The 23,000-nt window shown below is 33.4% G+C and overlaps 2 protein-coding genes across 3 annotated transcripts in view; both read left to right on the forward strand.

The window, feature by feature from the left end:
- The first annotated feature begins 1,819 nt into the window (after positions 1 to 1,819).
- Positions 1,820 to 23,000, forward strand: part of LOC143916109 (uncharacterized) — a 373,187-nt gene continuing 352,006 nt past the window's right edge. The window contains exon 1 of the mRNA XM_077437025.1: positions 1,820 to 1,973. The gene's annotated coding sequence lies outside the window, so the exon portion shown is untranslated. The remainder of the gene's footprint in view (positions 1,974 to 23,000) is intronic.
- LOC143916090 (uncharacterized) lies at positions 2,971 to 22,235 on the forward strand. Of its 2 annotated transcripts, none has more exons than XM_077436988.1 (2): positions 2,971 to 3,126; positions 20,366 to 22,235. In XM_077436988.1, the coding sequence occupies exons 1-2, from the start codon at positions 3,100 to 3,102 to the stop codon at positions 21,662 to 21,664; spliced, it is 1,326 nt and encodes a 441-aa protein (XP_077293114.1). In that variant the 5' UTR covers positions 2,971 to 3,099; the 3' UTR covers positions 21,665 to 22,235. The 2 variants fall into 2 exon arrangements, with proteins under 2 accessions (XP_077293114.1, XP_077293116.1); XM_077436990.1 differs by having other exon boundaries at positions 3,099 to 3,223.

Consider the following 23,000-nt stretch of genomic DNA (forward strand, 5'->3'; position numbering starts at 1 on the left):
CGAAAAGTCCATCAAACTAACGATAACTATCATAGTAACGAGAACTTGAGTGCCAAATATTGTGTATTCGCGATTTTCATGGCAAAAATTGTCTTTGTGACCACCCCAATGTGACGAATGGTCCAATTACCATTAGAAATGTAGCAAAGACTTCCAAATCCTCATAAATTCTAAATATTAATTGAAATAAGTCAAAAAATATTTTTGTAAGCTTTCCAATGATTCCGTATCATTTGAATTTTTGACAAGATTTTATTACGTTTTACTTCGCTATTGGGTCAGGTAATATTTCCCACATTGTTCCGATCGTTTTAAAATTATGCCATTTTGCAAAGTTTGGCCTCTAATAGAGTTTTTACATATTCATAATTTATTTACTATTTATACACTATCACAAATATCTAAATTTATTGTTGAAAAACTCAAACTTTTTCTAGTAAATTGTGATTATTTTAAACTGAAACACAGCAGCATGTAATAGCTACAAGAATGTACAAAAGGTGGACATGATAAGTGTTTGAATGGTACCCAAGATAATGTAAAAGAGTGTAACATAGTTAACAAGAGAGATGGGTAGACAAAAATTGGGAAAAAATGTGTCGAATAGCATGGATGAAAGTTGCTCACAACTAGACTGCGGATAGAGACCGTGCTTTTTCCAGAAATCGAAGCGGTTTAGCTCTATTTAAAAAGCTAGAATACAAAAAAAAGGTTGGGTGAACCTTTTACAACAATTGAACAATAGCATTTACAACAATTGAACAATAAACGGCGCGCTGTGGATCCGGCCACTACTCATAACAAAGACGAATGGACGTATTGTGGAGAGGTTTTTATACAACAAAGGATGATTCTTAAGTTTTACTCTTAGCGCTATTTATCTATATTGCTCTCTAAGAAGTATGGAACGCTGTATGCTCGGCATAATGGGGAGATATAGGAAATGGAATATGTGAGTGAAAAGTATGAGAAGAGCAGTTGATAGTTGTAGTAGTTGGCGAGAGTGAAGATATTTAAATCGCAATAGACAGGTCACGCAGCCACTCGTAGAATAAAGAACTTAGGAAGTGCTTGAATGGTACTTCATTAAGAATATAAAATGGAAAGCTACAAGGGAGATGGGTGGATGAAATTAGAAAAATGTATGTGTAAGAAGGATGAAAATTGCTACAAACAAAGACGAATAGAAGCGTGTCGGAGAGGCTTCATTTAACTTGCTGATGATGACTTATCTATATAATGGGGTTTAGCTTCTAAGCAAAGAGAAGAGATTTATTTCTTGGAAAGCATTTCATAAAATTATTAACAGGAAAGATTCACAATCCCCCTATCCTGGAGAAGCTAAAACTTTTGGCCACGGAAAATCATGATTTTACGAAAACCTGATATCTTGTTGCCCCCTAGGGCTAGAACAAACATGCTCATGAACTCGCTCCTCTCGAGAGCTGTTCAACTCCTTAGCTTACTGGCACATTCCTTGAATCTCTTCAATGCCAGTGGTGTTGAGTTGGTCGAACACATCCTACTTCAAGGTACGATATAATTTTTATTATACATATTTCTTACATGCTTTATATATTTTTATTTATGTATATTTATATTATACCTTGGTATTGAGTTTTTTAAATAAAAAAATATATATGCACTAACAATAGTATTCAAAAGAAACAAACTAAATGCTAAAAATTTTGTAAGTTCCCTTTTATAATCCTCAATGGATTTTATTCACAACTTCAAAATTCAAATTTTAAAGATCACACTGTGGCGGCTCGCTTATACGACATGGTCGAGTTTGGTTGCCTTCCTGCGAGTGGGGACCAACCCGGCTGGGTTCGGAGAGCTGCTACCAACTCCGTCTTCAGCTGTCATATAATAAACACGTGCATTAACATGCCAGTCGTCTCATTCGTTCATCCCCTATACTGGTGACCCCCGACATCGAGCCACGCAGCCTCGATCAATTTCAACATGCCGCTCATCCCTGCCTCGCCGAGCCAGGCGGGGAAGCTACCCGCCGCGCCCCCATCGCCATCAACACGCGTCGCGGCCCGCGGGTGACAATAAACGAGCAGACACGGCTACCTACCTATCTACCTATCGACTGGAGTCCAGCCACAACGTCGACGACAGGTGTTTTTAAAAAATGGGGGAGCGAATGAGACGACGATCTTGACAGCTGGATGTGGAGTCATGCGCGATCCACTACACATAGAACGGTCATCCAGCACCACAAGACATACACCACCTCAGCACCATCATCATCATCATCATCATCAAGGCCCCGTCCGTCCCCACGAGCGTCGTCACGCCGAGACGGGCGGTAGCGCTACAACACCTCCACGAGCCACAACGACTCACAGTCCAGCTCGGAGTATCATTAACCACATCGATGCCCCTGCCACCCCTGCCGCCCCCGCCGCCCCACCAACCGACATCAGCCTCGGAAGAGCGGCGCCGCCGCAGCATCGCATTGATCGGCGCGACCATCGGACCACCCACCGTCCTGCTCGCGACGTCACCGCCCTCGAATCTACCGACCATTCAGGGCGGTACACCTATGTACACAGCGGATGACCCACGTCAACAATTTTTTTTCTCCCCACGTAATAATTTTTTCTCTTTGTGTAACAATAATTTTTTTCTTTTGTAAAATTTGTTTCTTTGTAATTTTGGTATCGCTGATGCTGGGGGGGGAGTGATGTGGCGGCTCGCTTATACGACATGGTCGAGTTTGGTTGCCTTCCTGCGAGTGGGGACCAACCCGGCTGGGTTCGGAGAGCTGCTACCAACTCCGTCTTCAGCTGTCATATAATAAACACGTGCATTAACATGCCAGTCGTCTCATTCGTTCATCCCCTATAACACAAATAAAAATCTATGATATTATCAACGATTGATGAAAATTACACAACATTAACCGTGACAACAAGTTCGGTGAACTTGGCGATTGGTCAACGGTTACGAGGATCATGGGTCGCCTGGGGGGGAGCCAGCACCTTGAAACTCCCCGAGCAGGTGCTGAGGAGAGAGGGGGGTCCCCTCTACTCTTTGGAGCCCGAAGATGGGGGCCTGAGACTTACCTGTCCTCGGCAAACACCGATGGACCCTCGGACACTTCGCTCAGCGGTGAGTGCTTTCACTTTCGCGCCGAGACCAGAATACTAAACATACACGCGACTCATTTATCGCACATTCATTTACGCATTTTCGCTCATTTTAAAAGGTATTTCAATTCCAATGACACTTTCCAATATTTATATACCCTATTTTTCGATTGTGTAACAAGTGCTAAGTGAAGAGTTGTAATACTTAACATTCGAGTGCAAAATATTACTCACATACAAACATACAATGTTTAAATACTATTTTAGTGAACGAAATGTGGCTTGTGATATTTCTACAAAAGTTTTTCTATAGATCAAGCATAGTATTGGCATCTTGTTTTTTGTTAATGTAACCATTCTCTTAGTGTATCGTTTGTGAATGTATACGATAGTGAGAGGTTTTTTAAGTCGCTGTGTAATTTTGCTTGAGTTTTGACGAAATCTGTTCATTGTTTTCCAAAAATGCATTAAATGGTGACAAAAATGGAACCAGCACAAAGGTATCCAAAGCATGTCTACACTAATTAGGGTATTTAGTAGTTTTTTTTACATAAATTTAAACGTCTTGTCGTTTGCAAAATATGTTTTCCCTATTTTCTTAGCTTTCCTTTTCATCCACAAGATCAATTCATTAACTAGTTACAGTCAAATATGCCAATTAATAAATATCATTAGTGTTTTGTGATACAATTATTGTTTACTAGTGTTGTACCCGATGAAATATCGGTAATTGGACTATTCGTCACATTGGGGTGGTCACAAAGACAATTTTTGCCATGAAAATCGCGAATACACAATATTTGGCACTCAAGTTCTCGTTATTATGATAGTTATCGTTAGTATGATGGACTTTTCGGCTGCCAGATGTTCCGTTATAGAGATTTTAGTGACTTTGTGACGAGTAATTTGTGACCAGTAATCACCGAACCGAAATATCATTGCATGGGTGTTGGCATATTAAGTTATTAAATAAAAAATAAATAAAATAAGTGTGTCGGTCCTGTGTTCGATCCGCACGCGGTCGAATTTTTTTCAAATTCCTTTTGAATATATTTATGTTTAATTGTTTAATATGAAAAAAAGGTAAAAACCACCTAGCGGTGACCGTCACTGCATCGAAAGTGACTTGAACGAATGTCGAAAAATCGAATTTTTTCGCGATTTTTATGACGATGTCTGAAAGTCTCTGGTCCATTTACCATGCATATATTATTTTCGATCTTTCGACTTTCGTTCAAGTCACTTTCGATGCAGTGACCCAGACCCATGCTCAGAGACTTAGCGCTGTATATTAGTCTAGGAGAAACATTGGTAGCAAACAGTATATATATATATATATATATATATATATATATATATATATATATATATATATATATATATATATATATATATATAGACCTTTTTTTTCTTTCGTTATTACATTCGTATATTATATTGTAAGTTTTGTTGGCAATGTTTTAGCTGTAACGTACATATGTATGTCGAATCGAAACGACTATTATAGTACGGCGAGCGTTATCTTACACAGATACACAGAATAGTGATATTATATAGGTTGTGGCTATTTGCAGGTACTATATCTGCGACAGACGCAAAGCCTTCTGCGCATGCGCGTGAACTGTCACTGTCAGCGTGTTTACTGTTAAAATTTTGTTTTAAGCCTCTTAAAATTTAGTTCGAACTCGTAAAGTGACGTAGAGTAAAAAATATAATCCAAATTAGTTAATATTATTAATTGTTAGAAAAATATTATCATATACAACGTATAATACCTACATACAAGTACAAGCCGCGAACTAGCTAAATGATATAAATCTATTATAATAACGTGCGAAATTTAATTGCCTCATGTATAATGAAGGATTGATTAGACAAGTCTAGCATACATTCAATGTAAGAAATTATAATCGGTCTAAAGTTCTAACGCGCATGCGCAGAAGGCTTTGCGCCTGTCGCAGATATAGTACCTGCAAATAGCCAATAATTCACATATATGGTACCTGCAAATAGCCACAACCTATTATATATGTATATGTATACATATGATGGTTCCAATTCCGATAGGATGTTAGAGTGACCTCATAGTATGTCAAGAAAAGTGTGAAGGACTATTTAAAATACTCGAATTTTCAAATCCTTGATTACATTTCTCAATATGTGTCACATATTTTCACATAAAAACACCTACTAGTGACATACATATGTAATACGTCTATCTATGAATCTTGTGCCAATGCTTCAACTAGAATATACGCTTTTCTTTCCCATCTAAAAATAGTAATTTTAATCATCGTTTAATTCAACTCCTCAGTCACATCCTCTTCAATGAGGTTACTATAATTTCACCGACAGTATTACAATTCTACCAGCACTTGCTGGTAGAATTCTAGTGCAATGTAGCTCAGTCGGTTCGTCCTTCGCATGAGTAGCTCTTATGATAATAAGCTTGGTCGGCTCGTTTACTGAATGATGGTTTAACATCGCAATTATTACCATGGGTTCGATATCCAAGAGCTAGAATTACCATGTCCGTGACCCAATGATCGATGTGGCGCAAGCAAATGTTTGAAGCATTTGCATTGACAAAATTGTGATCGAAAAGAAAATGCACAAGCAATCAGGTCAACGTCATCTTGTAGCAATGTTGCTACTTGCAACGCAAATTGAAACATCGTAATGTGATTAAGTTCACTTGTATATAGAGTGGGTGACCTTCATATGTGGTCCACTCATTACTTCCTGTTGAATTTTAATAAAAATAAAAATTGAAACCGATAAAAAATATGGTATATCTTGCGCTGCGTGTTTTTTCAGACTATATTTATATACTCCACTAGTTTTATTACAAATGTACATACTACATACATATATACATGCATACTGTGGCGTGCTATTGGTAGCTTTTGACATAATGGAAATTTATTTTGACCCAATAAAAGGTTTATGACTTTTAATCGTTCTATAGAATTGATTGAATTCATGTGTATGATTTTAAAACGGCGATTTATTATTGTAGTACCGTTTACCATGCACCCTTTTTTTTTGATCTTTCGACTTAAGATCTTTCGATTTTCGATCTTTGCCTTCTGATATTTGTTTTTTTGACCTTTTCACTTTCGGTGCCGTGAGGTAGACCCCGCAAAGGCATGCGGTGCATGCGGGCCTTTTAGCTTTAGGGGCACAAAAGGGTTTAAAATTAAAATACTACTCATTTTTCAAATAAAAATCGTAAAGATTTTCTTAAAATTATTCATAAGACTAATGAAAGCACTAGTCAAAAGTTTATTCTCCAAATTGCGTGCCAAATTTTGACGATTTTGTACTCCTTCTCACGACGTTTAATAGTTTTCCATTATGGAAAATAATACAGTACAGTAATAATAATTGTCTGCAATGATTTATAAACCCGATGTTAAATTAAAAAAATAATGTTTAATGAAATATTTTGGTTTCATTTGTGTATTGTGAGTCACATTCTCGTAGTTGATATCGTTTGAAATTTTCGGATAATTATTTTATTTTAAATCAAATATTCGATAACGTGATTTACTATAGTTTTTTTTCAAATTAATAAAAGACTATAAAAGTAATTCGCTGAGTCAACTCAGGCTCAGTGAATTAGATATAATATAGATTGAACATGAAGAAGCTTCAAAAATGTCTTTGTAAGATATAATTGCTGAATTTGTGACTTTGAAAGCGAGCAAAAAGAACTGAAGGGGCGCCTTTTGCTAACATTTGCATGCTTATTGGCCGTTTTTTTCTATAGTTGCAGTTGACAGAAGTTTTCATTATAAAATATAATATTTTTTCTAGTTACGCCACTGATGTACATATTTGTGTTTTGAAATATTATTTCGAAAACAATTGAAAAGCAAATTTTCTTACATTTGTTTTTATCATTTAATACTTTTTATCAATATAAATTTAAATTTTAAAATTGAGTATTACTTATTATTATTATTGTATGAAAGAAAAAGTTATTCGAGAGTCGAACGAATGAAAATGAATGTGTCGGAAAAAATCTTGCATAATTCAGATACACGCTAAAGGTCAAAATTTCATTTTTTATTAAATATTAAAATATATTGAGCGATTATTTAATAATAATATAAAATGATAATTTTTGACTTTCATTTTCGATGTGTAGTTATATAATTGAGTAATGGAAACTCGTCTGCTTTTTGCGTTGATAAATTTGTAACGAAACATGTTTGCAACTGCTAAATAAAATGTATCCTGGATTGATAAAAACATTCACAAATGCTTTTCAATTCGTGTAAACAAAATAAACCATACATACGAATTTTTTTTAATAAATAACTACAAAAAAAGGCATAAGAACAATTCTCATACCTATGTAGTTATGAACTCCTCGTACGACTTGACGTCAAGACTAACAAAAAAATTTAGTATACAGTATCGATTAAAATAAATTATGACCACATTTTTTTTTTGATTTTTAAATGCTTTTAATTGTTACGAAATTATGTTCACAATACATCTTATATATATTTTAATAGCTACTGATCTACTGATCATTTTCTATTTTAAAATTTAATTTAATTTGGTTAGTAATCATAGTATTATATTATTCTAATGTTAATGTACAGCATAATAGGAAAAATAGCTCAAAAACCTATTCACAATTCTATGACCATATTTGAATTTTTTCTTCAACTAGGATTTTTTAATTTTCTGTTCATTTTGTTCATTTACTAATACAATATCAAAGTGAACATGCTGAATGAGAACAAAACTGATTGGCTTAATCTTAAAAAGAAAAAGATGAATTCGGTTTCGCGTGAAACCGAATGATTGAATCATCACTGCTCAAATGTACTCGGAATAGATTAATTCAAATCTGCGTAATATTTTCTGCTACATAATATCAATATAATGTAAATTAATATGGCGCGTTTACGGTCGAGTACCTTGAATAATATAACGACATTGCGAAAACAGGTAATCACCATGACAACATGATAAAAACTATACATTTTTTTAGTACCTATTGTTTTGCATTGCACGTTTCAGTCACAAAACATTATGTTATCTAATAATAGATTATTGTGATTCTGGAATAGTATAAGTGTAATGGACAGGTGAAATATTATATTTTTATAAAAAAAGCGTGACGAAAACTGTCGTTTAATGTTTTGTAATACATTTGACATGCTTTCAAAAAAAAAATAGATTTTCTCTCTTTCATCTAATGGAATTACGAGTATTTTACATATGAATTTTAAATTTAATTTCAATTTTTTTTATTTTTGTATAAACTGAATGATACACGAACTAAACACATATCCTGAAACCGGTAAAGATTACCACAAATGAAACCGGCAAAGATTATTACAAAATGTGTGTCTGGTTTTCATGCATTTAACGTGCAACTGATTAGATAAAAGTATCGAACGAAACATTGTAATTCCATATCGTAAATTATATGTAGTATATTTTTAAGTCTACTTTATCTATATTTGCACAATTTATCAATCTACGAAAAAAAAGTCAAATGAAACTGGGTGAACTTTCAAGCAACGCTTAATCATCAAACAACAAAGTCAATGTCTGATAATGAATATATTATATTTGATATAATATCGACGTTTAGTCGTTTAATGAACTATCCTATGTAGCGTATGAAGGGTAAATTTTTAACTGTTTTCCACCGCTTTTTAGAAAAGGTGATCCAAAAATTAAATCGAAAAAAATGATTTTATAGAAAGGGCCAATATTTAAATTTTGTATGGGATCGTCTCAACAACAATGTTGAATAAGTTATATTCAAACAGAAGTGAGAATACTAAAAAGTAATAGAAATAGATAGAAACAGATCCCATTGTAAGAGACGGGTTCCCACCAGGGCCACACGCAGGGTTGCCAGATTTCCAAAATCACATATTGACCCATTCACTAATTCGAACGATCTAAAAGAAAAATAATACGTTTAAAAATTAATGAAGAAATTAAGAAAAAAATATTTTTAATTTAAATTTTAATGTTTGTATAATGTACATAAATGTGTATGTATATATGTATATATGTAGATGAGAACATACAAAAAATATTCCCAATTTTCTGGAAAATAGACCCAAAACGTCCTATTTCCTGGAAAAAGCACGCTTCCGGTCCTGCCTCTAGTCATTACAATTGCATTAATTCAGCTTCTAATTTTTAAATAATAATATGTTTCTTTCCTTTCTCCAGGTTGCACTCATTAAACTAAATATTATTTCGCAAATTGCAATGGAATGTAGAATTGAAAGGATGTCGGCTACAATTTTATATACATTATTGTAAGCGAAATGATCTTTAAAAAGTCCATTTCTCATTTTTTTCTCTCGTTTGCTTCAGTAAAAATTTGTTTAATAAACAGACATCTTCTTATCAACAATGAAAATAATATTAAATAATTTTGTTAATTCTGCAATTGAAGAAAATTCTTTTTTCACGTTTGCCACACTGGCCACACCTACTATACATATGTACAAATGTGTGCAACGCAAACAGGCGGCCAAAAGAAATGAGAGTCGAAAAAATTATATTCCTTCATCGTAGTTTTTAAAATGCATTTGAGCTGTCTTGTTGTATACTTGTGGATTGCTGTTGCAAGTTACAACTTGTAACACACCCGAACTATAATTCGGGCAAATAACGGGATAGCAGGTATAGCTTCGGTCCGCATAGAGCTAGGTATTTTATGTTCTATTATCTTTACGACTGACTTTGACTTTGTATTTCTTCAGGGATGTTGAATATTGGTTGGTCATCGAAATAACAATGACCTAGATGAGGGTAAAACACCATATTTTCATAAATTAACTTGAAAGCGTCCAGTCTCTCTTGTCGTCTGTTCCTGTTCGGAACTAAAAGTTTTGGTTTTCTGTCTGTTTTTCCAGTTTATTTTTATTGTGATTCAAATTTTCAACACTATACCACGAATTAACATGATTCATACAAACGCTGATAAAATTAGATGGCGGCTGAACTCCTAGGCGCGGCCCTGGTTCCCACGGTCTATGAACACCTAGTTATAATCTATATATATAAAATTGAACGCCTGTGTGTGTCTCGAATAGACTCCTAAACCACTGAACAGATTACGATGGAACTTTCAGGATTTGTTGTATGCATTTCCGGGAAGATTACTGTGAAAAAAAACGGGGAAAAACCTCTTAATAATAATATTCGTAATTATGATTTTACTGACGCGAAAATAAAGCTATCACGCCGCGAGTGTGACGATAATCACGCCACGCCTACCTCGCACTCGAATGTACTGACCATTCAGGGTTGTACCAAAAACACACAGCAGATGGCCCACGTCAACAAATATATCTATACCTATATATAAAATTGAATGGCATTGCAACGCATGTCGGGTTCAGCTAGTTAAGACCAATAAATATATCACAATGTTGCCATGTCTCTAGTAGCTGGCTCCTTAGATTTGTAAGCAGAAGAAAAGTCATTAATTCTATTGAAATCTCTCTTTATTCGTACCACCTTACGTTACTTTTGATAGATTGGGAAAAATCATTGACCTCGCTGGGCGTAGACGGAGTTCATTTGAGCGAAATAAATCCAATTAAAATATTCAGCAATTATGGCACTTTCACACGAATTGTATAATTTACTTTCGATTGCACATTCAGAGGCGAAAGCATCCGTCGATATCCTACCGGTTCGTCTACATAATTTACGCAAAAACATGTCTACATACTATGCAACAAACTATAGCCTATGCAATCGACCAGTTCCTATTATGACTGTGTGGTGTGGATCATGGGGTGGGCACTCGTTTGGGAAACTCCTGTGCAAACGCGTCGCCGTGACCTTACCGAATTGGGAAAGTGCTTATGCCATTCTCACGGAGATACTCATCCACTTTCACTGGTTGAGTAAAACGCGTTTTAGTACGTGTGTAATACAACAGTAGTGGTAAAGACGACGTCGCATGGCTAACATCAGTTTCGTCATCTGTCCTCTCATAACTTCCGGTGCAATCTCATAATATTTCACACTGAAAGCAACATAAATTGATGCAATCGCATACACAACGTCAAAATTATATATTGCTCATATGTACGTACATATCTAAACACATCAATAAATAGTAATTTTATCCGAGTCAGTTTCATGAACTGTAACTCTCTCAACTCGGTCTCTAGTAATAAAATAAACTTAAAAATGAATCGACTATAAAGAAATAAAATTTTCATTTTTGGTCTCAAATTTATTTATTTATTTATTTTGGTCTCATTGTATTATTTATATTGTAGAGAGGACGTGTGAGGGGTTTCCGAGATCGAAGTGAAAGACCCACAGTGTGGTAGAAGTACATAGTTTATTGTTCTTGATCCGTCGGCCTGCCAATGAATGAATGAACCAAAACTCCTAATGAACCCTGGACCAAAACCGCCTAATATTTATACCCATCGGCAGTGGCGGACTGGCCATACAAGCTAACATGCCCGATGGCACGTGGGCCCCACGATCTGTTAGAAAATAGGGGCCCTCAGTAAAGTTAAATAGCTTTTTCACTATTTCATTTTACGTGTGTAAAAATGTACAGGATATTGCACTTCGGGACCTAAAGTTTGGGTATTTCAACAAAAGAAACTTCTTACGATATACAAAAGCAACTAATACCTGCTTTAATAGCCCAAGGATCGGTTAACTTTTTTTATTAGGCTCGAAATGTAAGTTTCAACATTTGTGTGGGCCCTTTTGTCAAGCCCATTTCCAACCTCAAGATTATGTATATACCTATTAACCTACATATGTAACAAATACCTACTGAAATAAAAATGGGAATATACAAATTTCCGTGAATAAAATAAAGTAAATTTCATAAAACAATTTTGATACTCATCATCAACCAGCGATTTAAATTTACTTCATACTTTAAAAATAACATTTGATTATACTTCGACAATATAGTAAGATTTAAATACACAATTTTAAATAGTTTCCGAATATAAAATTTATTCCTAATCTTGCCCCCTCCTCAAAAGCCCGAGTTTTGATTAATATTAATCGAAAATATTATGCATTGTTTTCTACCGAAAGTAAAAGCCGCTTTTGTGCCACATTATTTTATGATGCATTCTATTTACCTAGGACAAGGGTTAAAACGAAATATACAATGTAATTTATAGATCTATTTTGCTTTTGCCATTTTTATTGCACCTAAATTGAAAACGAAACTCTTTAAAGCGACTTTTACCCACGATCTTTCGAAAGAAACCAGTTAAAACCGTTGAAAATCTATTCCAAAGATCTGTCGGTAACTTTGTACGATTCTCCGGCAAACCTTTTTATTTTATTGGCTAAATACGACTTCGAAAATTTCAATATTATCCTTTTATTTTCTTCGAAGTGGCATAATCCAAAACATATGTTTTCTTTTTTACACATTTAAAGCAACTTAATATCGTACAATTTACTTTAGTTGTGTTTCGAACTAGTACTATTCAACATCTAGTACAGCAGACAAGGCATAATTACAAAGTGTTTGTGAGAGCGGAAACATTCAGAATTTTATATTATTTTATAAAATTCACATTGATTTAAGGTAAGTGATTTTTTTAATTTTTTCATTGTTTAATTTTGTTTGTTTTGCATAGAAAACCAAATTACGGAATACAATAAAATCTCTCAAGGGTAAAAAAAACTATCGATAACAATAAAAAAAGGAGTTTGATGTTGGAAATTTAGACAGCTTTAAAAAAAGTACTAAAACTTTAGATATACCTATATTATATAACACATTAACTTGCTGTGTCGTCGACAGCCACTGAAAAAGTGTTCTTAAATTCGCTCAAGTATGAGTTTTGATCTATTTAATGCGTTGATATTTTAAAATTTAAACAACATTTTTCGTGTTAATGAATTTCAATTTCTCCCTCGCACTCATACGCGACAACGTTTTAGCGGATGTTTGTTTTAATTCGATTGAAATTCACGTACCGCTCGAATTATTACGTTTAGATAAAAAAAATATATTGAGAAAAAAAAACCAATCCCTATAAACGTGTTGAAATAAAAAAAACTGTCCAAATGAACCCATAACAGCACGGGGAAAAGTTGTGTAAAAATATGTATTTTTGACTTTAGAAATTCGCTAGAAAATTAAGTATTTTAAAGCATAAAAATATTACAATCAATAGAAAAAATATCTAGTACAGGGTTTATTATAAGAACTTTTTAATTCTTCGTATTGATAAGGATTTTCGTTCAGTTACAATTATTTTTTTAATTGATGTTAATTATAAATGCTTTTATATGTAAAATAATCAATGGTACTATACAATATTATGTTTTTGTAGTTAATATATGTATGTTCAATTCATCATCCAAGACGGTTTTATTTTGAATTATTGTATCTAGATGTAAATAGAATACAATAAAATCTATGTTCGCAAAGTTTTTCCAATATATATACATATGTAGGTTCAGGATGTGAATGATTCCAAATGATAAGCGTGGATGCGGTTAAATACGCTTTATTTTTACATACCTCCTTTACGTTTTTACGTGTATCGTCGAGCGACCCCAAAGGGGAAGTGTTGCACAACCCACGCTATGCCTCAAATTTTTTTGTGAATATGAAAAATTGTAATGCTTGAATAAATTCTCCGCAGTGGAATCGAATATCGTGGCAAGTGTTGTTAACTGACATTTATTTGGTCAACTTACTAGAGAAAAGCAAATTTAATAAAAAAAAACATTGCCTTCACGATAGTAATTTTTAGTAATATTTTATCGATCAATACTTTAACTTAATTTGAAAAAAATTTAACTGTTATGTTTTCTCTACGATATGCTATTTCAACTGCAAAGTTTAATTATTTATCGATTTTTGGACATAATCTCAATTCGATTTCAAAGGCAAATCGTATCCGGTGAAATTGAGCCGGAGATCGAATTTTAATTTTAGTTTTTTTGATAATTCTTTATATTGAAAATTTATTTGCCGCATTTTTTCGATTTAAGTTTCTATTTAGTTAATGAACTATTTCCTCACGTCACATTTGTAATACATTTTTGCAATATTTTTAGGGAAAAGAAAGGAAATATTTATTGTAATATTTATAAACTCAATAAACTGAAAATAGAAAGCGATTAAGTAAGTCTGCTTCTCTTAATATTGGGTATCCTACCCAATACGATTTAATTTTAAGATTTCACCAAAGCACTATAAAAAATCTCAAAATAATAAAATGAGAAGAAAAAATTATATACATACATACATATATACATTTATTTAAAAACTGCACTCTCTAAGAATGAATCCAAGGGCGGTCCAGGCTTTAGATGTGTAGTGGGAAGTCCAGTATGTATGTAGATAAGTCGTGAAGTGATAAATCCAAGGACGGCCAGGTCGTAGTTATTATGTATACGTAGCAGTTGGTTCAATAGTTAGGAGTCGCGAATTAATAAATAAAAAAACAGATCGGATGAAATTTGATCAGATAATGGATGAATGTCTCCAACGAAAGTTGAAGTAAGACTAAATGTACTTTACCTATCATATCTCGTAAAAAACGAAATTGTGGTTTTTCCTTTATTTCGAAAAGGTAGCGAAAAGTCCACTTTTGCTAAAACGTATTTTTACTAATCATTTTTGTCTTCCGGTGCATAAATATGAAACTTGCTAAAATTGTTATTTTGACATGGGTATTATTGTCAATTGCAAGATCATCTATTCATAACATAAATTTTTCTATAGACATGACAATTAAATAATAATTATAGTTAATTGTTGATTGTTCGCTGCGTAAAAAAATGTATTACATGATGTTTTCCAGGTATCGAGACACCCTTATTGTGTAAGCAGGTAAATCGATGCAAATGTTGGCCATTTAAAAATAAACTGATAGCATCATAGTAGGATCATCCATAATACATTTTGGTATATTCCCTTTTTTTTAAAAGTTTGGTAAAACCCATGGGGAATATAAAATTACATTTAGAGGCATTTACAATTAGCATCAGTTAAAAAAATAATTGTAACCATACGAAATCCTTAATCCCGAAAACCAAACAATTAAAGGGATAGGCTCGTTATATTCAGTGAATTCGTTTCAAATATTGGTAACTTTTGCATATAAAATTATGTAGTTCTTTGATTCAGATACGAGGTGTTCGATTGAACATCATTTATAATCTTCTTACTATACCATAATAATTTAAATATTTAAAAGTCAATTGACAACACCTGCCATGGTAGTCGATTTAATTGTGGATTCAATCGTTTTATAATAGTCTTGGATGATGAATTGAACATATATTAACTACAAAAACATAATATTATATAGTCCCGTTGATTACAATGTTCGACAAATGACGACTTTTTTTTGGTTCAGAGACGAGATATGAGTTTTCTTATAGATCTATGCCCAATGAACACGAATCTGGTAATAAAAAATGTTGATTGGCTAGAGATTCGGAGATATATGTGTTTTTTAAATCACGCGATTTTTCTATATCTTGGTGTTGTTCGGTCGATGTCTCAAAATCTGTCAATTTCCTGTTCAAAATGATTTAAAATTCAGCACACTTCCGATTAACCCTTTTAAACGAAAAAAAAAATAGTGTGGCCAGAACACTATCTCAATAAACATGTTTCAATAGAAAATACTCAATATAAAATAGTATTAACAATGGGAAAAAATCCCAAATGAAAATACGTACTTTTGACTTTTGATTTGAACTGGACGACTATTTAGAGAGATTTGAAAGCTGAAAAGTACTACAAATGAAAGATAAAATACCCGACTATAGATTCCAATATTCATTTTGAACAGTAAATTGACAGATTTTGAGACATCGACCGAACAACACCAAGATATAGAAAAATCGCGCGATTTAAAAAACACATATACATATGTATGTATCTCCGAATCTCGGGCCAACCAACATTTTTTATTACCAGATTCGGGTTCACTGTAAATATATCTATAAGAAAATTCATATCTGGTCTCTGAACCATTTTTCGTGTAGAGCAGTGTTATTTTACATATAAAGAATTTGTAATTAGCATCGATTAAAAATATAATTATAATTGAATGAAAATCCTTATTAATACGAAGAATTAAAAAAATCGTATAATAAACCCTGTAAAAACAAAAAGAGAAGAAACTGCTTTGCAAAAATATAAATCGGTTTTGATTTTCAGATATATTACCCCTATTAACATGGAAAAGAGAAGGTATAAATCTGGATCACTAAAACGCAAAGAACGCCAAGAAACAAAAAAACAGAAGTCAGCCAAGTATTGCAGATCTATTACAGATTTTATAGTACCACAACCACTTCCCGCATCAATGTCCAGTTGCGCAACAAATAATCAAGAAACAAGAAACAATACTCATGGCGATGATGTATTGACAAGTGAGTTGCAAGAACAAGAAAGAAATTCTTTGGATATAGAGACAAGAATAAGTGCATCCTATATTAATCAACCCAGGCCCAGTACTTCAGGCTTCATTATTCCGGTATCTGTACAGACTATATTTCCTATAGTTGCAACATCCGCGCATATATGTACCTATAGTTTCAACTAGTGACAAGGAATTAGATATTACTTCAGACATAAATTCTGAGGCACATGATGTTATTGAACCTACACAAGAAAAAAAATGTACTACTGGAATATTTCAATATCCATCGCGAGACAATCTGAAACAATTTTTTGCTGAACATCCATTTCAGCCTGTAAGTGATCTACCATTTGATGCTCGATTATATGAGAGAAACACTATGAATGATTCAGTCCCAAGAAATTGGCTAACATATAACATAGAAAATAAGTGCTTATATTGTTCATATTGCTTAGCGTTTGAGTGTCCCAAATCGGATTCATCATCATTTGTACATGGCTTTAGTGACTACAGACGTATTAGCCAGAACTTGGCTGTGCACGAATCGACAACAACCCATGTGCGAAATGTTCATCAATATATCAGTGTGGTTAATAATGGAACATTAGATAATTTTTTTGCGTCATCATTAATTCAAAAGAAAGAAAAGGTACTAAAGCAAAGAAGTATTGTCATGAGGATTATAGACATCATAAAGATGTTAGGCAAGCAAGCAGTTTCTTTTCGAAGTCACAGAAATGAATCGGCCTATACTCTGGATGATGAAGCTTCGAATCATGGTAATTTTTTGGCTTCAGTGCAGTTGATGGCAAAATATGACACCATTATAGCAGCTCACGTTTCTGCAGTGCAAAAAAAGTCATATCAAAGAATGAAACGACTTAAGCACCAAGGAAAGGCGGGAAATAAAGGCCGTGGTGGACTAATTACCTACTTGAGCAAAACAACTGTTAATAGGTTAATCCATATTATGAAAACTATGATTCAAGAAAGAATTAGTCATGAAGTTTTTGAAGCAAAATATTATTCTATCCAGGTTGATTCAACACAGGATAATACAATCATCGATCAATTTAGCATCATTATTCGGTATGTGCATAAAAGCATTGTCTATGAGCGCCTACTTTCAATTGTGCCGTGTAATGATGGTACAGGACAGGGACTTTTTAATTTATTGACTGAAAAGTTGCAACATCTTAATATTGACCCTAAAAATTGTATATCTGATAGCACCGATGGTGCTGCAAGCTACCATGGAGAGTATAATGGTTTGCAGAGTAAACTTGCTAACATGGCAGATCAACATGTTCATATATGGTGTTATGCCCATGTCTTAAATTTGGTAGTAACTGAAACCACAAAATGTTGTGTGTCTGCAGTTTCTTTTTTTAATTTGCTTCAAAATTTAGCAACTTTTATAAATGGATCATATAAGAGAATGTCTGTGTGGATAGGAGTTGTTGAAAAACAACTGGGGCAAGAAAAGATGAAAAGATTAAAACTAATTGGTGAAACCAGGTGGTCGGGAAAATCTAATGCAGCAACAACAATATTTGGACATTTTAATGATCCCACTGCTAGTACTTTCGTAAATCTACTTACATGCTTATCAATGATACAGGATTCAGACAAGTTTGATGCAAAAACGAAGCACGAAGCCACTTATTTACTCCAGAGTCTTCAAAAGTTTGAAACCATATTGACAGCATTTACTTACTTGTACATATTTGAAACCACAGCCCCCTTGTCTAGTTATTTACAAACAAATTGTTTAGATATGTTTACTGCATGGAGTTTGGTAGATACAGCAACAACAAAGTTGATGGAACAGAAAAGAACATTCCATAATGTTCACAGTAAGGCTTTCGAATTCGTAACAATATGTAATGATATGATTTCAATGATTAATATGGATGAAAATCAAACATTGGAAATTGATTCTATAGAAACAGCGTTGCCTGTTAAAAGACAAAGGAAGAAGAAAAGAATGGCAGATGAAGTAACTAATGATGAAGGAAATTCTTCGGATCCTCTGGCTGATTTTCGAATAACTGTATTTAACCTTATAATGGATCGCATTGTCCAATCGCTACAATCACGATTTATACATCACAAGCAGTTGTATAAAGATTTATCTTGGTTGGACCCAGCTAATTTTAAAATTATTGCAGAAAAAGGCCTTGATGATATTGCATTGGATGGTGTTGTGAAGTTCTTTCCACTAATCAAAAGAGGCAATGTAAAATTAGAATTGGTTTCATTTGCCTCAAATTTTGATATATTGAAGCTATTACTTCAAATTAGTGAGAGTGAGGATGACAGCAGCAGCTGTAAAACTTGCAGAACATGTCCATCGTGCGTTTTAAAAATTTTATCGTCGAACAGACTACACGACAAAGCGTATGATAACCTATATGAATTATACAAAATCGTCTCCACACTCTCAGTTACACAAGTGCAATGTGAGAGGACGTTTTCAAAATTAAAAATAATTAAGAACAGACTGAGAAATACGTTGTCTGAAGAAAATTTAGAAAATTTTATGTTCCTTTCTATTGAGAAGCAAATGTTAGATGATTTGGATGCAGAAGAAATTATTAACAGATATGCACAAGCGTCGAAAGGACTCAAACGTTTGCTAATATACTCTTAATTTTCCAATTTTTCTTTTAGATTTTTTATTATTCTTTTATAATTATGTATTTTATGTGTATGTCCTTGTTGAATCTCGGTTCAGTCCTATCTTGTAAATAAAGTTTCCTATATACATTTTGTATTTCTGTTAATTGCCAGTAAGACGTGTAGTATGTGTATATTCTAATTAATAAAAATAAAAATAAAAATTGCAAAATATAATTGCAATTTTTATTTTTGATTCGTGCATTTTTGAAAATTTGATTTATTTTTTACCCTAGATTTTTAGCGTGATAAAAAAAAAAGATTTTTTTTTTTATATATGGGGGGGGGGGAGGAAAAATTTTTTTTAACCCTGGGGGCCCCCTTTGACTCCTGGCATGTACTAATTTCAGTCCCAGTCCGCCACTGCCCATCGGGTACTCTCCGTACAGAGAGATGATTGGCCGATAGGTCGCGAGACCTTATTGGCTGTTGTATACAGCTTGTTCATACGTCGAGGCCTTTTTGGCGCGAACACGAGATCAAATGATACCTAATCTCTACGTTAAAATATATATTTTTTACCCTATTGAATATGCTTTTTACAAATGTATTGAAGTCGTGGGTCACTTGACTTTTATAATAATCACGGGAACATGAAAATTATCAAAAAAAAAAAGTTTTTTAAAAACATACCTCTTCTATAATTTGTATATAAAATTATTATTTTGAATAAAAATACCAATAATTTTATTTTACTACCGCCATCTATGTTTAAAACTAAGAACTGGATAGACGTCAGTCACTTTTCAGAAATTCAAATTTAAAACGCGTCTTATACGATATTTTTGCACCATCGTAATGGCGGAGGATCCATTTACTTATATTAATGACCAAAATGAGCAATATGGCAAAGTATGAAAACGATCGAATAAGAGGCAAACTTTTTCCTGAATTCTAATCGTTAGTGAAACGCAAAGGAGGTATGTAAAAAGGGATTGATATCCGAAAAGGGCTAAGAATCTATGTATGTATGTTAAAAAGAATTTTACGATACTGTAGCTGTATTAACAGCTATTCCATAGTAACATAAGTAATGAATTGTTAATCAAATAGTAAAGATAATTGTATCATGTGATTCAAAGTATTGCACACTTGTATGTGTAAATAATCAATCGCATTTCATTGGCAAACTTAAAATGTCTATTAAAGTATAGTAAAATGTAAACAATTATTATGTTGTTCCAGATGGTGGCTCACATGCTATTCAAAATAGCCATATTGGCAATAGCAATATCGTCGGCAACTTCAGCAGCAATCGACAATGGAGATTTCGATATAGACGTGGCCAAGACTGTCGAAAATGTTCAGTCTATTCTGGAAGCTCATCCTGAACTTCCTCGTTTGTCCGACGATGATATACTCACACTTTTACAAAACATAACGGATGAAGACAAGAGAAAGATAGGAATACCAACAAACAATGCCACTGAAGAGAAGATAATGGTGGTATTGCCATTCAAACCGACCGACAGCGATATCGAAGACATGACAGATTTATTCACCAAAAGACCCATCACCAAGTACGTGTCATCGCATTCATACAACGATGTTGAGACAACCACGGAAGTCGTTACAACAACGACGACAAAAGAACCGGAAAAGGTTACCAAGAAGCCGAGTAAAAAGGCAACAGTTCAAAAACATACTGAAAGTGATAGTGGGTCTAAGCAAAAAGTTGTAGAACCATTCAAAGAGTTCTCAAGTAACGATCAGCTATCTGTAGAATCTCTGGAAGTTCCTTACAGTGAAGTTTCAGCTTACGAAAATTTCAAACCCTTACCAATGGCTTATCAGCAGGAAACAGCTGATGTGCCCATTGATGTCCAAAATATCTTAAAAATGTACGACCTTTTACAAAATTCTCAAAAAGCTGAAAATACTCAAGTAAATGAAGACACTACGGAAACACCTGTGTCATTTGAATATGATGATGATAATCCCAAATTTGAACAAGTGGATGCGAACATGTTCCCTCCAGAAATGGCAAGCATCCTCACAGATTTGGGTTTGACCAAGACAAACCCATCGAATGCGTATCTTCCAATAAATTATGAAACAAGCGATTTGAAAAGATCTCAGCAGCAGTTGGCCACAGGTATAGATCCACTTTCGTTGGAGGACATCGCCACTGTAGATGATAGTCTGAGGAACGATATTAACAAACGTCAACAATCAGACAACTCCACAAAAGAAGTATCAACTGAAAGTAGCACAACTGTTAGTACCACTACTGAAAGTTTGAAAGAAGTGAGCACTAGCAGTGAAGGACCTAGCATTGAGGACTTGGAGAATTCATTTGGAGGTAGTAAGGCTGACGACGATCCTTCCGAAGCTGAACTACCACCTCCGCGGAGAAATGGTTTCTACTACATGGTGGATTGGAACTCCTTCCTTGAAGTCGGTGATGGAGACACTAAAGTCAATATAAGATTCAATCCTAAACTAGGCGATCCTCAAAGATTCATACCAGTCTCCACTCCCTGAAGGGATCGAAGCTAAAATAGTTTTATTTATTATAAAAAAATCGTTCAGATCTGGAAGTAATCACAAATTGTATATATTAATGTACATGCTAGTTTACTTACTGACTTTTAACAATCGTTGCCTTACGAAAGTAAATGTACAAGTGCACAAAGTAAATAATACATAACTGACCAGTATTTAACAATTTCGCTAGAAAATATTCGTGTCCGTTATTTATTAAACATCGACTGTCATCATCATCAGTCGTCTCCTTACACTAACACTGTGTAGTAACAGCTTACTTATTGCATTACAACCACTGTATAGAAATAATTAGATCTGCCTCAACTTTGATTTAGATTTAATCTTATTCGGGTGAACAATGATTTTCAATACTCATTTTAGAAGTATTGTGTCAATTAAAACTTTTTAAAATGTATTAAAAAACATATTGTACATACATGATTATTATAAACGAAGTAGATATAACTATTTTGTACCATTTTTTATAATGCGCTTTAAAATTATGTTCAAATGTGACATGTTGCCAATTTTTTTGCTATTGTACAAGTGTAAATAAAATATTTATTTTAAATATATTTTTTTTAAATCATAAATAATGTATAATAAAAATGTGATTGGAATGAGAAATAGGTATAATTTGTAAACTCTTACCAACGATTTATAAAAAGTATTTCAAAATATGTACAAACCTATTGCAGCACACTCATATAAAAGTTTAAGATTATAAGTCAATAAAAAATTCATTCAATGATGAAAAACTTTGAGATCCATGTACATATTTACGTTTATACATATATGTATGTATATTATTTATATATGTAAGTTTTCCTGAAAGTAATGTGATAAGACGTGTGTTGATTCGAGTTGACATTTTTATGTAAACACATACACGTATAAAATAACTACATATGTACTTACATCAAGTCAGACTCCGCTTGAAAGAAAATTATTCAACAGCAATTTGAATTTTTTTATATACATATATGTATATTGATTATAATGATCAAAGATCAGCGTTCAATGGATGTTTTTCGCACAAAAAACGGTTCACTATTGTCAATTTCTTAAAAAACCATACTTTTTTGCTTTCTTGCTATGAAAACTAATGTGAAAAACATCCATCGAATGAAATTTCAGCGAACGAATAATTTTAAGAAAATATCAGATTTAACTCCACGTTTTTTCAATTTGTTGCTGTGATTATTTGAAAGAGAAACTACATATATGCATGTTTCATCTCATTCAGCAACTCCAGGAGAAAATTTGTACAGAAGAAATTCAAACAGCAGGGCCTCAAAAATTAGCAAACTTCCTGAAAAATTGAGTAAAAAAG

This window comes from Arctopsyche grandis, chromosome 8, assembly GCF_051622035.1.
Source record: "Arctopsyche grandis isolate Sample6627 chromosome 8, ASM5162203v2, whole genome shotgun sequence".
NCBI classification, from domain to species: Eukaryota; Metazoa; Arthropoda; class Insecta; order Trichoptera; family Hydropsychidae; genus Arctopsyche; species Arctopsyche grandis.